Source organism: Phalacrocorax aristotelis, chromosome 3 (genome assembly GCF_949628215.1).
Source record: "Phalacrocorax aristotelis chromosome 3, bGulAri2.1, whole genome shotgun sequence".
Taxonomy (NCBI): domain Eukaryota; kingdom Metazoa; phylum Chordata; class Aves; order Suliformes; family Phalacrocoracidae; genus Phalacrocorax; species Phalacrocorax aristotelis.
The window spans coordinates 41,856,314-41,876,580 of record NC_134278.1 but is presented as its reverse complement, the minus strand read 5'-3'; the positions used below and the strand labels follow the sequence as shown (position 1 = coordinate 41,876,580).

At 37.6% G+C, this 20,267-nt stretch overlaps 1 protein-coding gene across 6 annotated transcripts in view; it reads left to right on the top strand.

Annotated features, from left to right (window-relative positions):
- Positions 1 to 20,267, top strand: part of MAP3K7 (mitogen-activated protein kinase kinase kinase 7) — a 51,379-nt gene that overhangs the window by 8,303 nt on the left and 22,809 nt on the right. For 4 of the 6 annotated variants that reach the window (XM_075087295.1, XM_075087294.1, XM_075087293.1 and 1 more), the window contains exons 2-11: positions 5,139 to 5,249; positions 6,895 to 6,960; positions 7,867 to 7,912; positions 8,567 to 8,705; positions 9,832 to 9,956; positions 14,338 to 14,466; positions 16,484 to 16,614; positions 17,017 to 17,098; positions 18,280 to 18,431; positions 19,073 to 19,232. In XM_075087295.1, coding sequence (XP_074943396.1) covers positions 5,139 to 5,249; positions 6,895 to 6,960; positions 7,867 to 7,912; positions 8,567 to 8,705; positions 9,832 to 9,956; positions 14,338 to 14,466; positions 16,484 to 16,614; positions 17,017 to 17,098; positions 18,280 to 18,431; positions 19,073 to 19,232 — 1,141 coding nt within the window. Of the gene's footprint in view, positions 1 to 5,138; positions 5,250 to 6,894; positions 6,961 to 7,866; positions 7,913 to 8,546; positions 8,706 to 9,831; positions 9,957 to 14,337; positions 14,467 to 15,312; positions 15,511 to 16,483; positions 16,615 to 17,016; positions 17,099 to 18,279; positions 18,432 to 19,072; positions 19,233 to 20,267 lie in introns of those variants that run through there. The other 2 variants (XM_075087296.1, XM_075087298.1) reach the window with 2 other exon arrangements.

Below are 20,267 nucleotides of genomic sequence, written 5' to 3'. Positions count from 1 at the left end.
TAAATTGTTATGAAACCTTGACTGCATAGTCATTTATCAAACTCTTTTCACCAACCATAACATTCTAATATCTGATGGTCTCTCACGGCTTTCTTTTACATAATTAAGATTTAGATTGCCCGGTAACCTCTTCCTGTTGGTGCCTGACACTAATTCTGCGACACACACACACACCCCGCCCCCCCCAGTCATCAGCAGGGCTTCATAAAGTGCATCTGATTCTTGGCATCTATTCCACTTTTTAACTAGATCACAAGTATTGTAACATTCAAGGCACAATGTAAAACATCCCACTGGGTGATACCCTTATTTATCTTAGTTTATTCATTGAATAGAAATGTTATTTAAAAATTTGGCAAAATTGAAAAATTATGGTTTCTGTAGTATGTGAACTAGAAATACATGTACCAATTATTGGTATTAAACTTGAAAATAGTCATGGGTTTATCTTCAGGGGAACAGTATGCAATTGTATTGGCTTATGGGCTGAATTTGACCACGTGGAATCACATGCAAGAGATACTGGGGCTTTCTTCTTTTTTTATACATGTAGCTTTATTTTTAATACATGTGAAAAATAAATATATTGTATAAAAAGAAAAGTAGTATATATTACATAGTTATAATATTAAAATTATATCCATAATACATATAACGTATTTGTACCTATGGACATATACAAGTCTCTTCATCAAGGAAACATATGTCTAGCCATAAAAAATAAGCCTGATCCATCACAAACTGACGTATATGCACTGTTTTCAAATAGCAAATTTTTTTTCCATGTCACTGAATAAAATGTAGCCAAATGTAGTCAAAAACCATGAGAGAGTGTTAGAAAAGGTACACTGAGAAAAGAAGCCTTCTAAAAGAAGTCTCACTCAGCCTTGTGCCATGAAGCCAGCTGTATCCAGCTAGGAGAAATTATACGCACCCCTGCTTTTTCCCTAAGTGGAGGGAAGAATTCTTCCCAGTTACTTGACCAGTTTGGGTTCCTCCATATCGTAGGGGAACAGTAGACCTTCAATTGCTGCTGCTAGTGCAATTTGTCCTGCCTGAGTTGCCCTGTGGCATTCTTCTCTCATTAACTGTCTGTCCTTAGTACTTCCAAGGTGTGAGCAGGCTGCTGTCTGAGTTACGTGTGCTTGCACAGTGGATAATTTTCATGTGCTCGGTAAATTAGCACTTCTGTGAAATGCAGACTTAAGTGCACAGAGGCTGATGAGATTTTTTTTTCATATCATTCATATTGATTGGTGTTTCCAACCTCAGTCATGGACTGCAGGAAAATAGTTGGCGTATGTTATATCAAGAGAAAAGTCAAAGCCCTATAATGCCGCTGGGGGAGAAGGTTACAGTCAGCAGGTCCCTGCTTACATGGGGCATGTTCTGTGGATCTGCTCTGGATATCTTGTGGTAGACTCAGCCTATAAACCACTGTTGTGGAGATTGAGAAGCCAGGAGATCCTGGAAGGCTAAATGCATGCTGTAATGTAAAAGAGAAAAATACTTCTTTGCATGTATTAAAGAAACCAGAAGAGGAAAATGCCATTGATCACCATTCCTGGGCAGCCATCTCTCATATCCATATGTAACCTCATCTTTCTTAATGCAAAATCTTGATTATTTTTTTAATTTACACTTTTCCCCTCTTCAGATTGGGCCTTTGATTGCAGACTTTCTCATATTCAGCATGAAAGTTTAGCAGGTCTTGAGCTATGCACCTGCAGCCTTATCTGCCCCGTTCTCGGGAAATGAGCTTCACTATTGATTTATTTATTAGGAAAGCATGTAGTGAGAACCTAACCCAAGGATGGTTTACATACATGACAGTCAAGGTGCTTTGACATGGAGCCTTGGCAAGTAAAATCTGGTGCTTGTACATTCCTGGCTACTGAGTTCCCTTCTCTGGATCAGCACTCTTAATTTACATTCCAGATTATTACTGGCATCTCAAAAAGAAAGGTAAATTACAGTAAAATTAAATTTTGCTATAAATAAACTGCTATAGTAATTGCATTCATAAATGCTTCCACACTACCCTCTCCCTACTCCACTTCCTTACCCTTCTTTTCTCATTCACCTCCCAAAAAAGTGTGGGTTTTTTTCGTTAGAAATGACTGCTTTGATCCTCAGGATACCTACAGTATTACTTGAAATCAAGGATTAGGAACATGAGCACAGAATGGTGTTAAAACCAATGGTGAAGAAAGGCTGCGAGGGCCAAATACAGAATCTGAGTCCAGCCCACCTAGCCCCTTGTCCGTTTCTTTCCCCCCATCCTTCTCATCTGTTCTGCCTTGCATTTTTTTGAATTGGAGGAGCTCTTATCCCTTAGCTTCTTCTGTGCCTTTTCGCGCCTTCCATTTCCTCCTCCTCTTCTCTCCACCTTTTGGGCATATGCATAACAGTTTGCTTGTCTGTGCGTTCCTGTGGCAGCTAGAGTCGCTGTTTTGGTGACACTTTAGTTTCAACTTTACATTGCATGTGCATGTTTTGTTGTTGTTTCTGTATCTTGTCTTTTCAGCCCCACCCCACTCCAGAGAACAAAATTTAAAGGCTCGACATTTTAATTTACCTTAGTTTATAACTCACCAGCAACTGAAAGTGACCTCATAGAAAAAGGGCACTTTTGTCTGTCCTGCTTTCATTTTTGTGCTTGGTTTCCAAGAACTACTCCAAATAGTGGTGGCGTTAGAGCTTCTTCACAGCAAAAGTTAAAGAATTCTTGAATAGTATAGTATGCAGAAGCTGCTACTACTGCTTCCGGGAAGTTATGGTAGAGAGTAATGACTCTTGTCTGGTTTTGTGTATTTTTAGGCAACATTAATTCCAAATAAACTAGAAAGCAGACATAAACAAAAATAGAGAAACATAGTTTATAAAGACACTATGCTTATACAGACACTATGCAGACTCTCTGGAGAAGTTATTGTTCTTATACTGTTGAGGCATCTGTGAGAAAATGGATAATTTTAAGCGCATTGAACACCTCATGCAGGCTTCAGCATAGGTCTGTGCAGTTGTTTGCATATGCATTTAAATTTCAGGATTTTGAATTCCTATTACTAGCAAGCATAAACAAATATGGCAGATAGATATAACTTCACTGGTCAAATCTATAAAAATTAATTTGCCATCATTCCCCTAACTGTCTTCTGACCAGATCTTGTTTGAAATAATTAAGATCATGTTTTTCTGAAATACTGTTACTGCATGTTAATAATACAGTGTTTTCTCTGTGTGTTTTCCTATATCTTCTGTAAATGATGTCTGGAGGAAGCTTAGCTAATCTCCAGTTACTCTTTGACAGCATAATATTAAATTGCTGCTGCAAAATGCACAGTCTTTAACAGTCAGACCAGTTATCCCCAGGGTATTCATCCCCCTGAGCTGGAAGGCAGGGACGGGGAGCAGAATAAACCCCTTATAACCCAGGAGAAAGCAGTTAACAACCTGCTGCATCACCTGGATACTCACAAGTCTATGAGGCTGGATGGGATCCACCCAAGAGTACTGAGGGAGCTGGCGGAGGAGCTCTCCAAGCCACTCTCCATCATTTACCAGCAGTCCTGGTTAACAGGGGAGGTCCCAGATGACTGGAGGCTTGCTGATGTGATGCCCATCTATAAGAAGGGCCAGAAGGAACATCTGGGGAACTACAGGCCTGTTAGCCTGACCTTGGTACCGGGGAAGGTTACAGAGCAGATAATCTTGAGTGAGGTCACCAGGCATGTGCAGGACAACCAGGGGATCAGGCCCAGTCAGCATGGCTTCAGGAAAGGCAGGTCCTGCCTGACCAAACTGATCTCCTTCTATGACCAGGTGACCCATTGAGTAGATGAGGGGCAGGCTGTGGATGTTGTTTGCCTGGACTTCAGTAAAGCCTTTGCACTGTTCCCCACAGCATCCTCCTAGAGAAGCTGGGGGTTCATGGGTTAGACAGCTGTACTCATTGCTGGGTAAAAAGCTGGCTGGACGGCCAAGCCCAGAGAGCTGTGGTGAATGGAACTTAAACCCATTTGGAGGCTCGTCACAAGTGGTGTTCCCCAGGGCTCAGTTTTGGGGCAAGCCTTGTTTAATATCTTTATCAATGATCTGGATGAGGGGACTGAGTGCACCCTCAGTAAGTTTGCAGATGACACCAAGTTGTGTGGGAGTGTTGATCTGCAGGAGGAAAGCTCTGCAGAGGGATCTGGACAGGCTGGATCAATGGGCCGAGGTCAACCGCATGAAATTTAACAAGGCCAAGTGCTGGGTCTTGCACTTTGGTCACAACAACCCCATGCAACGCTACAGGCTTGGGGAGGAGTGGCTGGGAAGCTGACTGGAGGAAAAGGACCTGGGGTTGTTGGTTGACAGCTGGCTGAACATGAGCCAGCAGTGTGCCCAGGTGGCCAAGATGGCCAACAGCATCCTGGCTTGTATCAGGAATAGCGTGGCCAGCAGGAGCAGGGAGGTGATCGTGCCCCTGTACTGGGCTACACTGTGAGTACTGTGTTCAATTTTGGGTCCCTCACTACAAGAAGGACATTGAGGTGCTGAAGCATGTCCAGAGAAGGGCAACAAAGCTGCTGACAGGGTCTGGAAAGCAAGTCTTCTGAGGAACAGCTGAGGGAACTGGTATTGTTCAGCCTGGAGAAGAGGAGGCTGAGGGGAGACCTTATCGCTCTCTACAACTACTTGAAAGGAGGTTGTAGCAAGGTGGGTGTTGGTCTCTTGTCCTAAGTCACTAGTGATAGGACAGGAGGAAATGGCCTCAAGTTGTGCCAGTGGTGATTTAGATTGCGTATTAGGAAAATTTTCTTTACTGAAAGAGTGGTCAGGCACTGGAACAGGCTGCCCGGAGAGGTGGTGGAGTCACCATCCCTGGAGGTGTTCAAAGAACCTGTAGACATGGGAGTTCAGGGCATGATTTAGGAGGCATGGTGGGTGGTGTTGGGTTGCCGGTTGGACTTGATGATCCTAAAGGTCTTTTCAAACCTTAATGGTTCTATGATTAATTCTCTTCTAGGAAAACACGGTTCTGTGTGTCTTTAGTTTTCTAAAATAAATTTATTTTCTGTTTGTGAAGTCTTGCACAGCAAATGAAACCATTTCAAGTTTTAACTCGAGTGTTTCATATTATCTTCTTCTAGGTTGTTGGAAGAGGAGCCTTTGGTGTGGTCTGCAAGGCAAAATGGCGAGCTAAAGATGTAGCCATTAAACAGATAGAAAGTGAATCTGAACGAAAAGCCTTCATTGTAGAGGTACAGTAAGTTTGCTGGAAAACACAGGGTAGAGCTTGTTTTCTTAAATTCATGGCTGTATTTAGTGTACTAAAAGCTATGTCTGTATTACAAAGTAAATGCAGCCTATGATGTACCCGGTATAGGCTTGAACCCTTTGTCATGCAGAACAGAACACCTGTCAGAGCACATTGCAGCTCCTTTAGTTCGCTTCCCATAAAAACTGGAAGGCAAAGTGGGAGAGGGAAAGGCACAGAGGTTTGGGAAACACCAGTCCTGGATTCTGTCCCAGTGTGGAGTCAGAATGCAGCTGAAATACCCACCAAAATCCTGGAGCTAATTAACGCTTCCAGGGGCTACAGTGTAGGTTCTTCATACAATCAGGCCCATAGTTGAAAGTGTTTCTCTTTTTTTCAGCAGTTCTAATAATTTCATTATTTTTTCTTACATATAAGTTTATTAATACATGGAACTCATTTAAGGACAATCACTCTTCCCATTCAATGTCAACTTTTTCAGAGGGATCTTGAGTAGTTCAGATGTACTGATAAACTTCCCAAGAAACATAACATTTTCTAGAATCAGAAGTTATCCATGTAATTCAAATGAGATTCATTGTGATGTGCTGGTTAGTACTTAGTAAGAATCTTGGATGTTCAAGATATACAAAATATGTTAAAAATAAATATCTTGATTTTGGAACTGAACATATAACACACTGCAGGACTAAAGAAAGCATATTTGTAATAGGCCTCTCTGTGTAAATATTAATATTTTGTTCATTACCATGGAAAGTTTTTAATGTTATTAATCTGAATCTAAATTAATACTGAGTAGATCTGATCAGTCTCCTAGCATTTTTGTGTTAGAAAGAGATCTAAGAAGATAAGCCCAGAAATACTTCAGTAATTACTGGGATTCAAGAAACCCTACAAAGTGCAAACATCAGTTATGTTACTCCATTCTGGGTTTTTAGAACACCTGAAGTGTACAGGAAAAAAAAATAACATTAGCTCCCTGTATGATGAACAGCATAAGCTGCCCCAGAAGTTTGTGTAAAGGGAAAAAATCCTTTTACTACCTACTGGTAAAGAAAAAATCTAGTGCGAAATAGCCTGATTGTCAATTAGTAAAAGCCCCAGTAGGTTCTTGGAACTATGTCATGTTAATATTAAACTGGCTGGCTTATTTTACAGGATTGTAGGGGTTGGGTTTTTGGTTTGGTTTTAGGGGAAATTTTTGTTTGGTTGTTTTTAAGAATAGTAATTTTCTATATTGTGAATAAAGCCAATATAATGCAGATTGTTTATGAAGTCAGACAATCAGGATTCCAAAGTTGGAGGCTCCCAGAAGAGCGCTGAACCTGCTGAGGTCATAGTTGCACAGTGTTAATGACTTGAGTGATTTTACTACACCATAAAAAAATACTTAAAATTTAATTTCTTTAAAATTTATTTTAGATACAGTTCCAGTCAGACAGAAACCTAATTACATAAATTAAAATGCAAACAGGGATATCAGTCTTGTAATTCCTAAAATCACCATCTAGTGTTATGCAGAGATATAAAACTGTAATTGCTGTTGTGTTGTATGAATTATAGATGTGAAAATAAAGCATTAGCCTTTTTTTCCCGTGGTTTGAAATGAAGTGTGCTTTGTATTGCAGCTTCGACAACTGTCACGAGTAAACCATCCCAACATTGTCAAGTTATATGGAGCCTGTCTAAACCCAGTAAGTTATAGCTTTGTCAGTATGACAGAAGGTGGCTAGCTTAACATATGCAAGCATCAATGCACAAAATGTGTGTTTTACACACAAAAATATATATTTTATATGTACTTCATATGTTTTAGCCATAATAAGGAAATACACAGATATGTAGGTTGGTTGATATTTTCAGATTTTGGGGTTTTTTTTTTCCCCTGCTGTGAGAAAAAAGTTCTTTCAAGAAAACCCCAAGTGTTGTTTCTAAATGCCAATTACACTTCAGTTTGTCAGAATGGCATCTGGTGTATTACATATGTGGTGTCATTCATATCTACAGTCCTATTAAGTGCAAATCAGCAATACAAGAAAGAAAATACATTAGCAACACATGATTCATAGCATGTAAATCAGTTCCTATTCTCATGCAGTTTTCAGTATTTGCTTTCTTTCTGGCACAGCTGCAAGCAGTCCCACAAATACTTAAAGCAGAAAAGCAAGTACTGTGACAGGACAGATGTATCCATAGCTAATTCTAGTATGGGCTATTGAATTGGTTAAAATAATGCTGCATCACTTTTTCCTTAGTACTAGTTAAATTCTTTTCACGTGGTATTTAACTTTTTTTGTAAGCCACTAAAAAAAAAGTAAAGTTAAATGACTTGCAGTTTGAAGGCAGCATTTGCTTTTCAAGAATGTGGGGGGAAGGTAAATCCCTTCTTTCCTAACTTACAGTGGGAACTAAGTATAAAACTGATTTCTGTTTCCTACATGTAAATACGTACCATTCAAACTGACTCTCATAGATAAATATTCCATTAGCTTAGGTATGGACACTTTGCAGTTCCTCTCAAAGAACTTTCAGTTTACAAAAGCTGTTTTCCACCCCTACATTTAAAACATCCCTATTTTTTGTCCCCCCCCGCCCCAAAGGTGTGTCTTGTCATGGAGTATGCTGAAGGAGGTTCTCTGTACAATGGTGAGTATCATTTCAACATAGTGTCTTCCTGGAGCTGAAATGCTAGCATTAGGGCAAACATGATCTAAGATATAAAGTTGTTTCATACATATGTCTCTATCCTTGGAGATACTCAGAAGCCACCTGGACACAGTCCTGGCCTGCTTGACCCTGCTTGGTGGACCTCCAGGGGTCCCTTCCAATGCCAACCATTCCGTGGATCTTTGAAATTCTTAAAATTTTTTTTAAGGAGGAAGGACTGTAATTTTAAAAACCACTTTTCAGTCCACTGGTTTGTTTTTTGATATCAGTTTATTATATTTTATACAAGTCATTTAAGTTTTTCCAGTGGGACATGTGAAAAGATTCTTCCTTAACTTGTAAATTCGCTGAGCATTTGTTTAACACAGACTTTACCAGTGTTAGTTGAGAACAAGCAACACCTTTCATATTGAATTTTAACATCAAAAATTATGAAAAACATATTAAAAATTGAAAATATTTTTACATTTTCATTATTTTAACAGTCTGCAGAAGCATATTTTCAGTTGCAGTGATGAGGCATTGGTAACTACTTAGATTCCATAGAACTTTCTGACTGGTATGTTGTTAACTCTGATGTATCTGTTGTAATATGCAATAAAGTTCTTTTTAGTTTGTGCCTTTGTTTTGCAGTGCTACATGGTGCTGAACCTCTGCCTCATTATACTGCTGCACATGCCATGAGTTGGTGTTTACAGTGTTCCCAAGGAGTGGCATATCTCCACAGTATGAAACCAAAGGCTCTAATCCACAGAGACCTGAAACCACCAAAGTAGGTTTATGGCTCACATTTTGTATTTTTTTACAGCTGGAATTTAAGACCATTTACAACAATTTCATTGCATTTGAAAGAAATACCTTAATTGGTACTAACTTTATTGGATGTACTATATTCTAAATGAATGCTGTGCATTTGAAACTTCAGTTGCAGAATGATGGTGTATGGTACAGGAAATTAACTGTACTCAGTTACTTTCTGTTAAGCTGGAAAAACATCCTGCTTCTGCCCTGCATCACGGAAGAGGATTTTGGTAGGGATAGGGCTTCTAACCAGAAGCATTTAAAATGGCGCTGTTTCACAATGGGTTGTGGTGTTCAGTAAGAGAACATTAGGTGGGGCGTTGTTTGGTTTTAGCATCGTATTTAATCTGGTACGTTAGAGCTCTTTCCCCACATAGCCATCTTCCTTTATCCTTTCCTTATGCCTGTTCCACTACCCCAGCCAGAATCTTCTATCACTTTCCCCTGAAACAAAAAAGAATAATTTTCTGTGCAGTCAATTTGTTCTTCTGACTTATTTTACAGCTTCAGATCTGGCTCCTCAGATTAGGTAGAAACAGAGATTTGGGGATCAGCAGGATCACCCCTTTTGGTGGTAGCCTGCAGTTATTACCAGATAAAATTACAACGTGAAGCCACACTTTCAATCTTGAATTCTTTCTTTTATCCCCAGTGTTGATTTGGAGAGCTGTTAACATGTAACTTTGAGTGCTTTCATTTATTTAAATAGCTACATTGACTGACATTAATGGGAGACTTGATCGTTCTTCTTTTGGTAAAGTTGTTACAGCGCTTCTTGTTTTTCAGCCTCTGGAATGTGAAAGACTAATTTTGTCAATATATGCTTAGTGGTTTACTTATGGCTAAATTTATTGAAAATATAGCATGTAGAAATATTAATAAATTATGTATATTTGATTATTTTAAGATTTCATATGTTCAGATTAGGCACAAGTGACTTCACATACTTCTCAAAATATAAAACTAAAGCACTGAGAAGCAAAACCTTTGATATTCAACTATATTAGAATTATAGTTGTTGGGATAAAAATATCAGTGGTTTGTTACCAAACTATTTCATCCTACAATTTTAATTTTGGTTTTTTGTACTTTGACAGTTTGCTCTTGGTAGCTGGGGGGACAGTTCTAAAAATCTGTGATTTTGGTACAGCCTGTGATATTCAAACACACATGACCAACAATAAGGGAAGTGCTGCTTGGATGGCACCTGAAGTTTTTGAAGGTAACAATAATTTACAGTGTCAATATTATGTGTTATTTCTAGGGATGCAGGTGTGAATGAATTTGATGTAGGAAGAAGAGCATCATGTAATCTTACTTTATTTCAGTCAGTGTACTGAAGTTTGAGGTAACAGCTGAAAGAGTCTTGGCAGAGGTCTGGATCTAAAAACCTCTATGATTGTATATTGCCAAATAATTATGCAGAGTTCCAAAGAGCAGCACTGAATTGACTCTTATCATGTTAGTATTAGTTAATTACACGAAGATGTGGAACCTTTGTGTCATTGCTGAGATTTACATGCGAAGTACCTTTAGACAGCTGCTGTTTCTTACTTCATAAGCAAGTAAAACACAGCCAGAGGGCTATTTCCCTGGGACTGTGCTGTTTCCAAGATTAAGTCATTTCAAACTCTTCTGACATTTAAATACACTGTCGTTACTTTCACTCCCTATTCTGATCAGCTTTTATCTTTAGAATTTCCCTGTTAGTGTCTCTAAATTGAACATAATTGCCATCATTTTCATTCCCCCACCTTCTTGTAACTCCATCTTTGTCTGCTTTTTGTGTAATCTAGAGGTTTGATATACTTCCTCTTTCCTACATACTGAGGAACTTGCTGTTAAAAGTTAATTTAGATAAGTAGGAAAACAAGCTGTTTCTTGGAGTGTAGCTGGGGAAGACTCATGACACTTCATAATTGGATATAATTGCTGCATGACTATCAGAGAAATAATCCAGTCAATATTAGATTGCAAATTAAACACCTTTCAGCCAGTCAGTACCTTAAATTCCCATTGCAATTAGCAGAGTGGACTGGAGAAGTCAAATTCCTGCTTTAGGAAGCAAGCATCCTGGCTTTGATGGATTTGGCAAGCGCCTGTGTGCAGCAGTGGTTTCCCAGATTCTGGATCCAAGTGGCTTCTTTTCTTTTACTGTCCTTATTCCAGAGAGCAGCAAATTATATATGTCCATATATGTTTTTAGGAGGTGTCTTCTCCCGAGCACCACCTTTGGAGCTTTTGTTTTGAAGGTACCTTTTTTCTTCTGCATATTGCTTAGAGGACACACCCAAGGGTGATCTGTTTCATTCTGGTGCCTAAAAAATTTCCATTATGTCACTTTATATTGAGGCACCTACTTTATTTCTTTAACTCTAGCTAGGAATGCGTCTTTCATTTACATTAAATTGCTTACATTTTAAAAAAAAAGTTTACTATTAAATGAAATCATATAAATAAGAAATATTTTTTTTTTTAGAAATAATAAATTGGACAATCATGTTAAAGCTGGGGTTTTTTTGAGTGAAAAATCTTAATCTAAACCAGATTTTGAAATAAGCAAATTTTAGTAGGGATTTACAGTGCATATACTAATTCCTCTGGTGTATGAATTCAGCAAGGCAGAACAAAGAAATCTCGTATTGCAAATTTGTTGTTGGACAGCAGCAGAAGCCTTTAGTTTACAGTTGGTTTTATCTACTTTTGTCTGAAAGCATTTACTGATAATGATACAAAGCTTTTATACAAGTATCAAGGAAAGAAAGGAATCTAGCAGCTTCTATGATGCAGCATATCAAGTTAGTCTTGAAACACTCATTAAACTACTAAAACTATCATGTCAAATGTCAAAATTGTTAACAAATTATTTGCTTATGTTACTGCATCAGAATTCAACAATGGAATAAATACTGATATTGTTTTAGTACTGTTCTAGTACTAACGCTTTTAGGTGAGAACAATAAAGGCACAAGAAGTATCTGTTATAGATGGCAGAGTGCTCATTGAAGTAATTGCCCTAATATTAAGATTTTACCTCCATTTTAAATATTAGGGCACTTAAAGCCTTGTACAAATCAAACAATCTAACTGAAAACAATATAATTTAGATCAGCATAAAGTGAAAGAGAGCGAGTGCTCTAATCTCAGAACTCCCTTTAGAAGGAACTACTTTAAAATTGGTTTGGGATAATTGAATAAATCAAAGAATGATGTGTCTATCTGTTATCTGACCTTGGTCTGGTACATAATGAACAACACAGAATACTCTCTCATTTCTTGTGGACTCTCAGTTTTCAAAATTAGTTCAAGACTTCTTAGCCACAAAATAGAATTTCCTTGCTCAAACAGGAGAATAACACTACTTGCCTGTCATAGGCTGTATTTCACAGAAGTGCTGTGGCTGCACAGATTGCACAGATGAGAGGGACTGTTTTGCTTCTCTTAGAAATCTACCATTGTTAACAGATACCTTTTTTTGTTCCAGCACCTTTGGAAAAAAGCTGACTGATAAAGCTGACCTTGCTATTCCCCTTCAATAACTTTTAAACACATTAGTCACATTCAGCTACTTTGATACAGGTGTAAAGAGTTTTAGAGATGCCACGTTCTTAGAGTTTTGTAAAATCAGTAGCTGGGGGAAGTCCAAATTAGTGCCTTCACTTAGAGAGGTCTTGTGGTTCATTGTGCAGCCTGTCTCTCCTGTCTGCCTTGCAGACTTACTGGTCACAGAATCATAGAATCATTAAGGTTTGAAAAGACCTCTAGGATCATCAAGTCCAACCGTCAACCCAACACCACCCACCATGCCTCCTAAATCATGCCCTGAACTCCCATGTCTACAGGTTCTTTGAACACCTCCAGGGATGGTGACTCCACCACCTCTCCGGGCAGCCTGTTCCAGTGCCTGACCACTCTTTCAGTAAAGAAAATTTTCCTAATACGCAATCTAAATCACCACTGGCACAACTTGAGGCCATTTCCTCCTGTCCTATCACTAGTGACTTAGGACAAGAGACCAACACCCACCTTGCTACAACCTCCTTTCAAGTAGTTGTAGAGAGCGATAAGGTCTCCCCTCAGCCTCCTCTTCTCCAGGCTGAACAATACCAGTTCCCTCAGCTGTTCCTCAGAAGACTTGCTTTCCAGACCCTGTCAGCAGCTTTGTTGCCCTTCTCTGGACATGCTTCAGCACCTCAATGTCCTTCTTGTAGTGAGGGACCCAAAATTGAACACAGTACTCACAGTGTAGCCCAGTACAGGGGCACGATCACCTCCCTGCTCCTGCTGGCCACGCTATTCCTGATACAAGCCAGGATGCTGTTGGCCATCTTGGCCACCTGGGCACACTGCTGGCTCATGTTCAGCCAGCTGTCAACCAACAACCCCAGGTCCTTTTCCTCCAGTCAGCTTCCCAGCCACTCCTCCCCAAGCCTGTAGCGTTGCATGGGGTTGTTGTGACCAAAGTGCAAGACCCAGCACTTGGCCTTGTTAAATTTCATGCGGTTGACCTCGGCCCATTGATCCAGCCTGTCCAGATCCCTCTGTAGAGCCTTCTTACCCTCGAGCAGATCAACACTCCCACCCAATTGGTCTGCAAGAGCTGGCCCGAGAACATGCTTCTTTCCTCGCACAGTTTGTCAGAGGTATGGGGGCAGGGGAGGATTGCTCATAGGTAGAGTGGAGCCCGTTGCAACTGGTTGCTATGTGATGGGTATCCATGTGAAAGTAGGCTGCTTTAATTCTACTGCTTATGAAATGTTTTGTCTCAGTGATGCTTTCTGATTACATATTAACAAAAACATCTCTTGGACACTTGATGCCAATTTTTTTCCTTTTTTGAAGACAGACAAGCAAATCTCTATAATTTTATTCACGCATTTGTTATGTCATTAGCCATTCATGTTTGGTTTTAGTATTTGCATGAGTTACAGCTACAGAACATACATTCTTTGCAGTTTCTCAACATTTTAATTCATTATTCTATATCACCTACATGTCTTCTGCACCTATAACAGGAGTCTTTGAAATATTGAACTTATGGTGAAAGAACATTAATTCACCAGTGATATGATGAAAGAATCATAAACAGGGAGGAAATAAGATGGTGAGGATTTGAGGAATCTGCTGATTTGTTACTTACTAGTTCTTACTAGTTCTGCTGAAGACCTGTAATCAGTAAAGAGCAATGGATATGACAGAGATGTTATTGGCTGGCATATTGTGACTAGCGTGGAACAAGTGAGTTGAAGGAGAATATTTAGAGGATGCAAGCATAGTCAGTTAAATCCTGAAGGCAAGAGATGTTTGAAACCTAATAAATTGCATTTTATATTATGTAAGAAAACTGACGCATTTTATCACTTCAGGGTGAGTCCAAGTGGAAAGGATTGATTTCCAGAGAGAGGCATTCTTAATGATCCTACTGTCAAATTATTTCAGACTTAAGTTAACGTGAATCAGCCAGCTTTAGAAAACTGTTTTTTCTCAGTAAAATAAATGTGAAGTGAAAGGACACATATAGAGCTATTTATCAGCTCAAACTGTACTTCTTTTTAATGTGTTATATAGAAAAGAGACAAATTGTATTGATGGCTTTCTTCCAGGTAGCAATTACAGTGAAAAATGTGATGTTTTCAGTTGGGGTATTATTCTCTGGGAGGTAATCACCCGTAGGAAACCTTTTGATGAAATTGGTGGTCCAGCTTTCCGCATAATGTGGGCAGTTCATAATGGTGAGTTGAAAATACTTTATTGCATTTGAAGTTGTGTATTTGACCTATAAATTTGCTGAACAGTCTTAACTGGGCAGCTTTAAATTACTAGTTTTTCCATTTATACTTCATTAAATATGCATTTTTGTCATAAAGGCTTAATAGACACTCCTACTATAGTGTCAGTGTGGGTTTTGTGTTATTTGACTGATTCAGTGCTTGCACTTCCTGCTACATTTAACTGGCATATGAACAAACACGGGAAAAGAGCCATGTTCTTTTTGTTATGACGTTCCATTTTTAAAAGTGATCTGAATCCTATACTACAAAAAAACCTCCCCAACCCCTCTGACTGGATGAATTGATGATTTTATTAGCCAAGTTGGGGGGTTTTGAGGGTTGTGTTTTTGTTTGGTTGTTTTGTTTTTTTTTTATTGGGCGTCTACAGTAAACGTGTGAGTTTAACTTAACCTATTTTTAGAAATGCTAGAAACTGTCCAACTCCTGCAGGACCATTAGGTATTAAAAATGGTACTTTGATTTTTTTTGTTGGTTTTTATTGGTTTTGTTTTGGGTTTTTGTTGTTTTGCTTTTGGGTTTGGGATTTTGGGGTTGGTTTTTTTTTGTTCTCTTGTTTGAATTGTTTTACCCTTATATCTAGGTACCTGCAGTCATGGAGCAGGACTCTACTGTGCTAGGTACTATACAGAACAGATTCTCAGGAGCTTAGAATACAAACAGGAGACAATGGTTGGATTCAAATGGACAAAAGAAAGCAGTGGTACAACATTGGTCAGAATAATAGACTGCAGTATCTTCATGCTAGTGTTGTAACTTTTTTAACAGTGTGTTTTTAGGTACCATGGCAAAGCAGAGTTTTAAGAAGAATAAAATAATGATAGTGAAGTAGTTCAGTGAATGTCTGCAAAGAGTTTCTGCCATTTGTGAAAGACAACATCAAAGAAAGCACGAACTTGTTTGGAAGATGTAATTAACAAACAAGCAATGAAGGCCGGTACTCTGCCTGGGTGTCATTGCTTCAGTACTAAATGATAGAAGCTTAAGGTGAGCACAGGCATCCTATTTGATGAAGAAGAGAAAGGGGCAGACAGTGATAGGATGGATGAGCATAACATTCATAGTAATGCACAAAGATAGATGTTTGCAAATGGCATTTTGAATGAAGAAAGAGATTCCCCATTTCAGTTTTTCAAGGACATGAGTCGTTGAGACTAGGAGTGATGAGTGCCTTGCATAAAAGCATTAACTGTAAAAGTAAGTGTAAATGTAATAGTCAGAAATCAGAAACCTTTGGTAAGGTGCGGAAGTATCTTTTAGCGGAAGACAAATTCCCTACCTGTCCCTACTTTTGCTTTAAAAACTTCTCATTTTCCCCCCCTTCTTCCCCTCCTTTTTTCCCCCTTCTTAGGAAGAAAGTGTTAGTGCGCTTCATCTCACTTAAAACTATTGTGGCACTTGTTGCAGTTGTATTACTTGTTACAGTTAATATATTTTTAAATACTTGCTGTTTTCTATGCAAAATGTCACTACATCTCGTGTATTAAACGCAACTTGACGTCCATTAATTGTACTCATTGTTGAAACAGTAAAAAGAGTAGAAACTTGAAGCAAAAAACAGCTGAACAGTTATACAACAGTTGAAGTAAAATATGTAATAAAAACTGTGTATAGCCTGTGAAAAAGTCAACTGAAATTGGTACTTCCAGTTCTTAATAATTTTTCAGGAATTTCTTAAGAGCAAAATCAGCCCTCAAAAGTACTTTTTTAAATTTTTTTTATTTTTTTCTTCTTGTGAGTACAGCATTAGGAACCAAATGTATGTAGTGCAAAGGAACTTTTTTTGGTCAGTTTTTTGTTTGTAAGGGAGAGAATTAAGTACAGGCCAGTTCTTTCAGACTACAATTAACTATATGTTTTCCTGTATCTATTTAGCAAAATACCGGAGCAGGATCAGTTGCTGTCAGTCGTCTTGTAGTCTGTTTAACAAATTAAGGGTTTTTTCTAATTTCAATTATAGGTACTCGGCCACCACTGATCAAAAACTTACCTAAACCAATTGAGAGTTTAATGACCCGTTGTTGGTCCAAGGATCCCTCACAACGACCATCCATGGAGGAAATCGTTAAAATAATGACACACTTGATGCGGGTATAAAAATTTATTTTAGTATCTTGGTAATTTCTTAACCTGTTAGGTTGGGAAATTGAATAATAAAAGGTACACATCTTATCACACTAAAGCTTGGCTTACATGTTTTCTTTCTCTCTCTTTTTGATAGAAATTGTCAAATTATTATAGTAGAGAAGGGAAATAATTCCTCTCCTTATGGGAGAGGTATACAAACGCATAACAGATTTGGGGAAATTAATAATAGTCACAGATGTCTTTTAATGTATTAGTAAAATAATTGCATTTATTGCTTTTCTAAATAAATTATTATAAACATAACATATAATTTATATTTAGAAATTATTTAATGAGGTACTATTTAAATAATTTTTTAAAAATTGTTAATTACTTTGTTATCAAGTCATTGCTGTTTTTTCACAGTACTTTCCAGGAGCTGATGAACCTCTGCAGTATCCTTGCCAGTATTCAGATGAAGGCCAAAGCAACTCCGCCACCAGTACAGGTACACTTGTATAAATAAGAGGAAAGAACAGCAACATGAAATGATGCAAATGAATTATAAAGCACATTCTCATACTGATTTTGAGCTCAAATTGGGAAAGGTAGCCTTTCCAAAATCTTAAGGATTGCAGGAATCTATTTGTTTCTTAAGACCTCATACCACATTGTATTTAGTGTTCTCAGCCAAATGGTTTTGCTGAAGTGTACCTTTAATGGAAAACAAGCATATAATAAAAGCTTTCTCCAAATGTCCAGGTTTAAGGTATCTTCCTTTTTTCCCCCATGAAGGTTGCTAGCAATTGACATTCTTTTGGTTATATGTAATGTTTAGGAGCTGGCATATTAAAATAATTTTCCCATTGAAAGCTACACCTGCTTTCAGTTATGATCTCTGCAATTTAAATTTGTGGTGGTTTTATATTAAGATGCAGTAAATACAGTAATTTAAATTAAGTGCAAGGAAATCACTAGAAAGGTGAATGGAACAAAAGGTGGGCTAGGCTCTCAGGTGTCTTGCCCTCAGAGAAATCCTTTTAATAATAGAAAATAAAGATTATTTGGTCTTCAAATTTTTTAGAGTACAGTTTTCCCACTTCAATTGTTTTTAGTCTTAGGTGTCTTCACCTTCCTCTGCTTGGTTGGTCTGTTTTCTATCTCCAAACAAATTGCTGTTACTTCGGATAAAGTTTCCTTGACTACTTTGCAACTTAGTGACCTGTATATTACAAAATCTTTCCAGTTGAGGCATTGTACTGACTGTACTAGCTGTTCATGACCCCTCAACACTTACTTTTAAGATACAATTTATCACTTTGTAAATATATGTTCTTTGTCATTTTTCAGATATTTGTACTCTTCTATGTTTAATGATGGCCTTTGTCATTAACCGTGAATGAGGTTGCTGGTTGTATCGTTAATGTAAATCTACCCCACCAATTTAGCAGCAAGCTAAAGATTGACTTCAGAATGTCATCATAGTACTTAGTCATGTATTCTTTTTCACTTCTTTTGCTTTTTACATTAATGAATCTGTTACAATCTTGCAGCTTGCCTTTCATTAAAAGTTTTCAAAAGTGTTGCTTTAAAGCAAAGTTAGGCTTCTGAGAATGCTCAAGTGAGGAGATGCACTTTCGTATTTTTAGTGGAAATTCTCAGATGTTTTTCCTTGTTATTTATTTCTAGGTTCGTTCATGGACATCACTTCTACAAATACAAGTAACAAGAGTGATGCTAACATGGAACCAAGTGACTTCCAAGGAGCTTCTACCAATGACACTATTAAACGTTTAGAGTCAAAATTGGCACAGCAAATGAAAAACACGGCCAAGCAGCCGGTAAGCTAACATATGCAATTTTGAACCATAATAATGAAGTTGACAAAGACAAAAGTGTTGTAACTGCTATGAAACATTAGTGTCTTCTTCCAAAAATATTACAAAATTGGAGCCAGTTAGTTATAGGAAAAGAACATGAAAGGGGATGGGAAAATATCGAGTGATTTGAGAAAGGTAAACTGGAAGTATCTAGTAAGATCTCCAATGAAATAAAATCGTTCATTTTATTCAAAGAGATTCATTAGATTTTCAAAAAATATATTTGAAAAATCACTGCCTTAATTTAGAACCAAAATATTAGTATGATACGAAAGGATTAAACATTTATGTGAATTTTGAAAATACTATGTTTTATTTCAAGTAGGATGAAAAAATACAAAGATTCTCTTGTGACAATATTGGCCTAGCTCTGCTAAATTTTTATCTTCATAAAGTTAGATTCTTTTGAAAGTTGCAGATGTTTGGTTCTTATATGCCAACAATAGATGAATTATTACCATTTATTGAATTAACAAATTTTAAATCTTGTCACTTTTAAAACGCACATTATAGGAATATATTTTAAACTACAAACTGTGTGTATCATGGATAGGCTTTTGCAGGAAAGTTTTTTCTTTTTAAAAATGTGACTGTTGAAACAGGGTGATCCTGGCCGTTTGAGTTTACCCCCATCTCGTGGGAGCAGTGTGGAGAGCCTGTCAGATGTTCGCGCGCGACCACAGTCAGCCCTTGTTTCAGGAGAAGCCAAAAGGATGAGTGCTGACATGTCTGAAATAGAAGCGAGAATAGCTTCCATCACAGGTAAAATTAAAGGATGTTGGGGGGATAGACTAAGGAATTGGAAGGAAGGAAAGGAGGAAGGAAGATGTAAAACATGCATAGTCTCACAGAAGGTTAATACCATTAGCCATATGAAAATACTTCTAACTTTTCATGTAGTCTTCATTGTCCTTTATTACTTGTGGGGAAAATGGCTTCATTCATGGTTGTACACTCCACAAGGCTGAGTATTTTAATTGGGTACTTTTAAGGTTGCGGAAGAGGTTACTTTTGTTGGATTAGACTTTGACCTTTTTAAAAAAAATCATTATGAGACTTCTAAATATCAGTCCTATTCGAAATGCACTTTCTCCTTTGTATCTGAAATAATGTTATTCCACCTCTGCTAGCATAATTATTCCTAAACCAGCATTTCTTTCAAGGTTATTCCTATAATATTTTTAAATTAAGGGTGGGTTTAAAGTTCAGCATGTTCCCAAATAAGTTTTAAAATCCACTTTGACAGATTTTAGAAAGAGAAACATAGTTAGATTTTATTCATCAGATTAAGAAAGCATTGGTATCTTGAAGCATTGGTATCTTTTGTTTAAAACAAACAAACAAAAAAAAAAACTACAGGTGTTTTGCCAGGTTTGCTTCAGGCAGCTATAAACTGTTGTGTCTAAACATTGAATCCTTGAGTGAATTGGAATTTATGTGTAAGTATAAATATATAATTTTATGGTGAAAGCAATCTATATTCTTCCCGGAAGAGCAAATTAATAAAAATGCGTATACCCGGCAAACACTTTCTTGTCTTTTTTCTTCATCAAAGATATTGTTCATTAATCTGTGCAAACTTCAGGTTTTAAGTTTCGTATGTGAAATTTGGTTTTGTTACGGTATATAACCACAGTTTTTAAATAATCAGACAAAATTACTTTTGTTAGTCCAGGATTATTTAGCTGCTCTGGTATTTTTCTACCAATCTGAAAATTAGGGTCATCAGGTAGCTGTAATTAATAAGAAAAAATATGTATCACATTTTGGCTTTCTTGTGCACCATGACTATTTCTT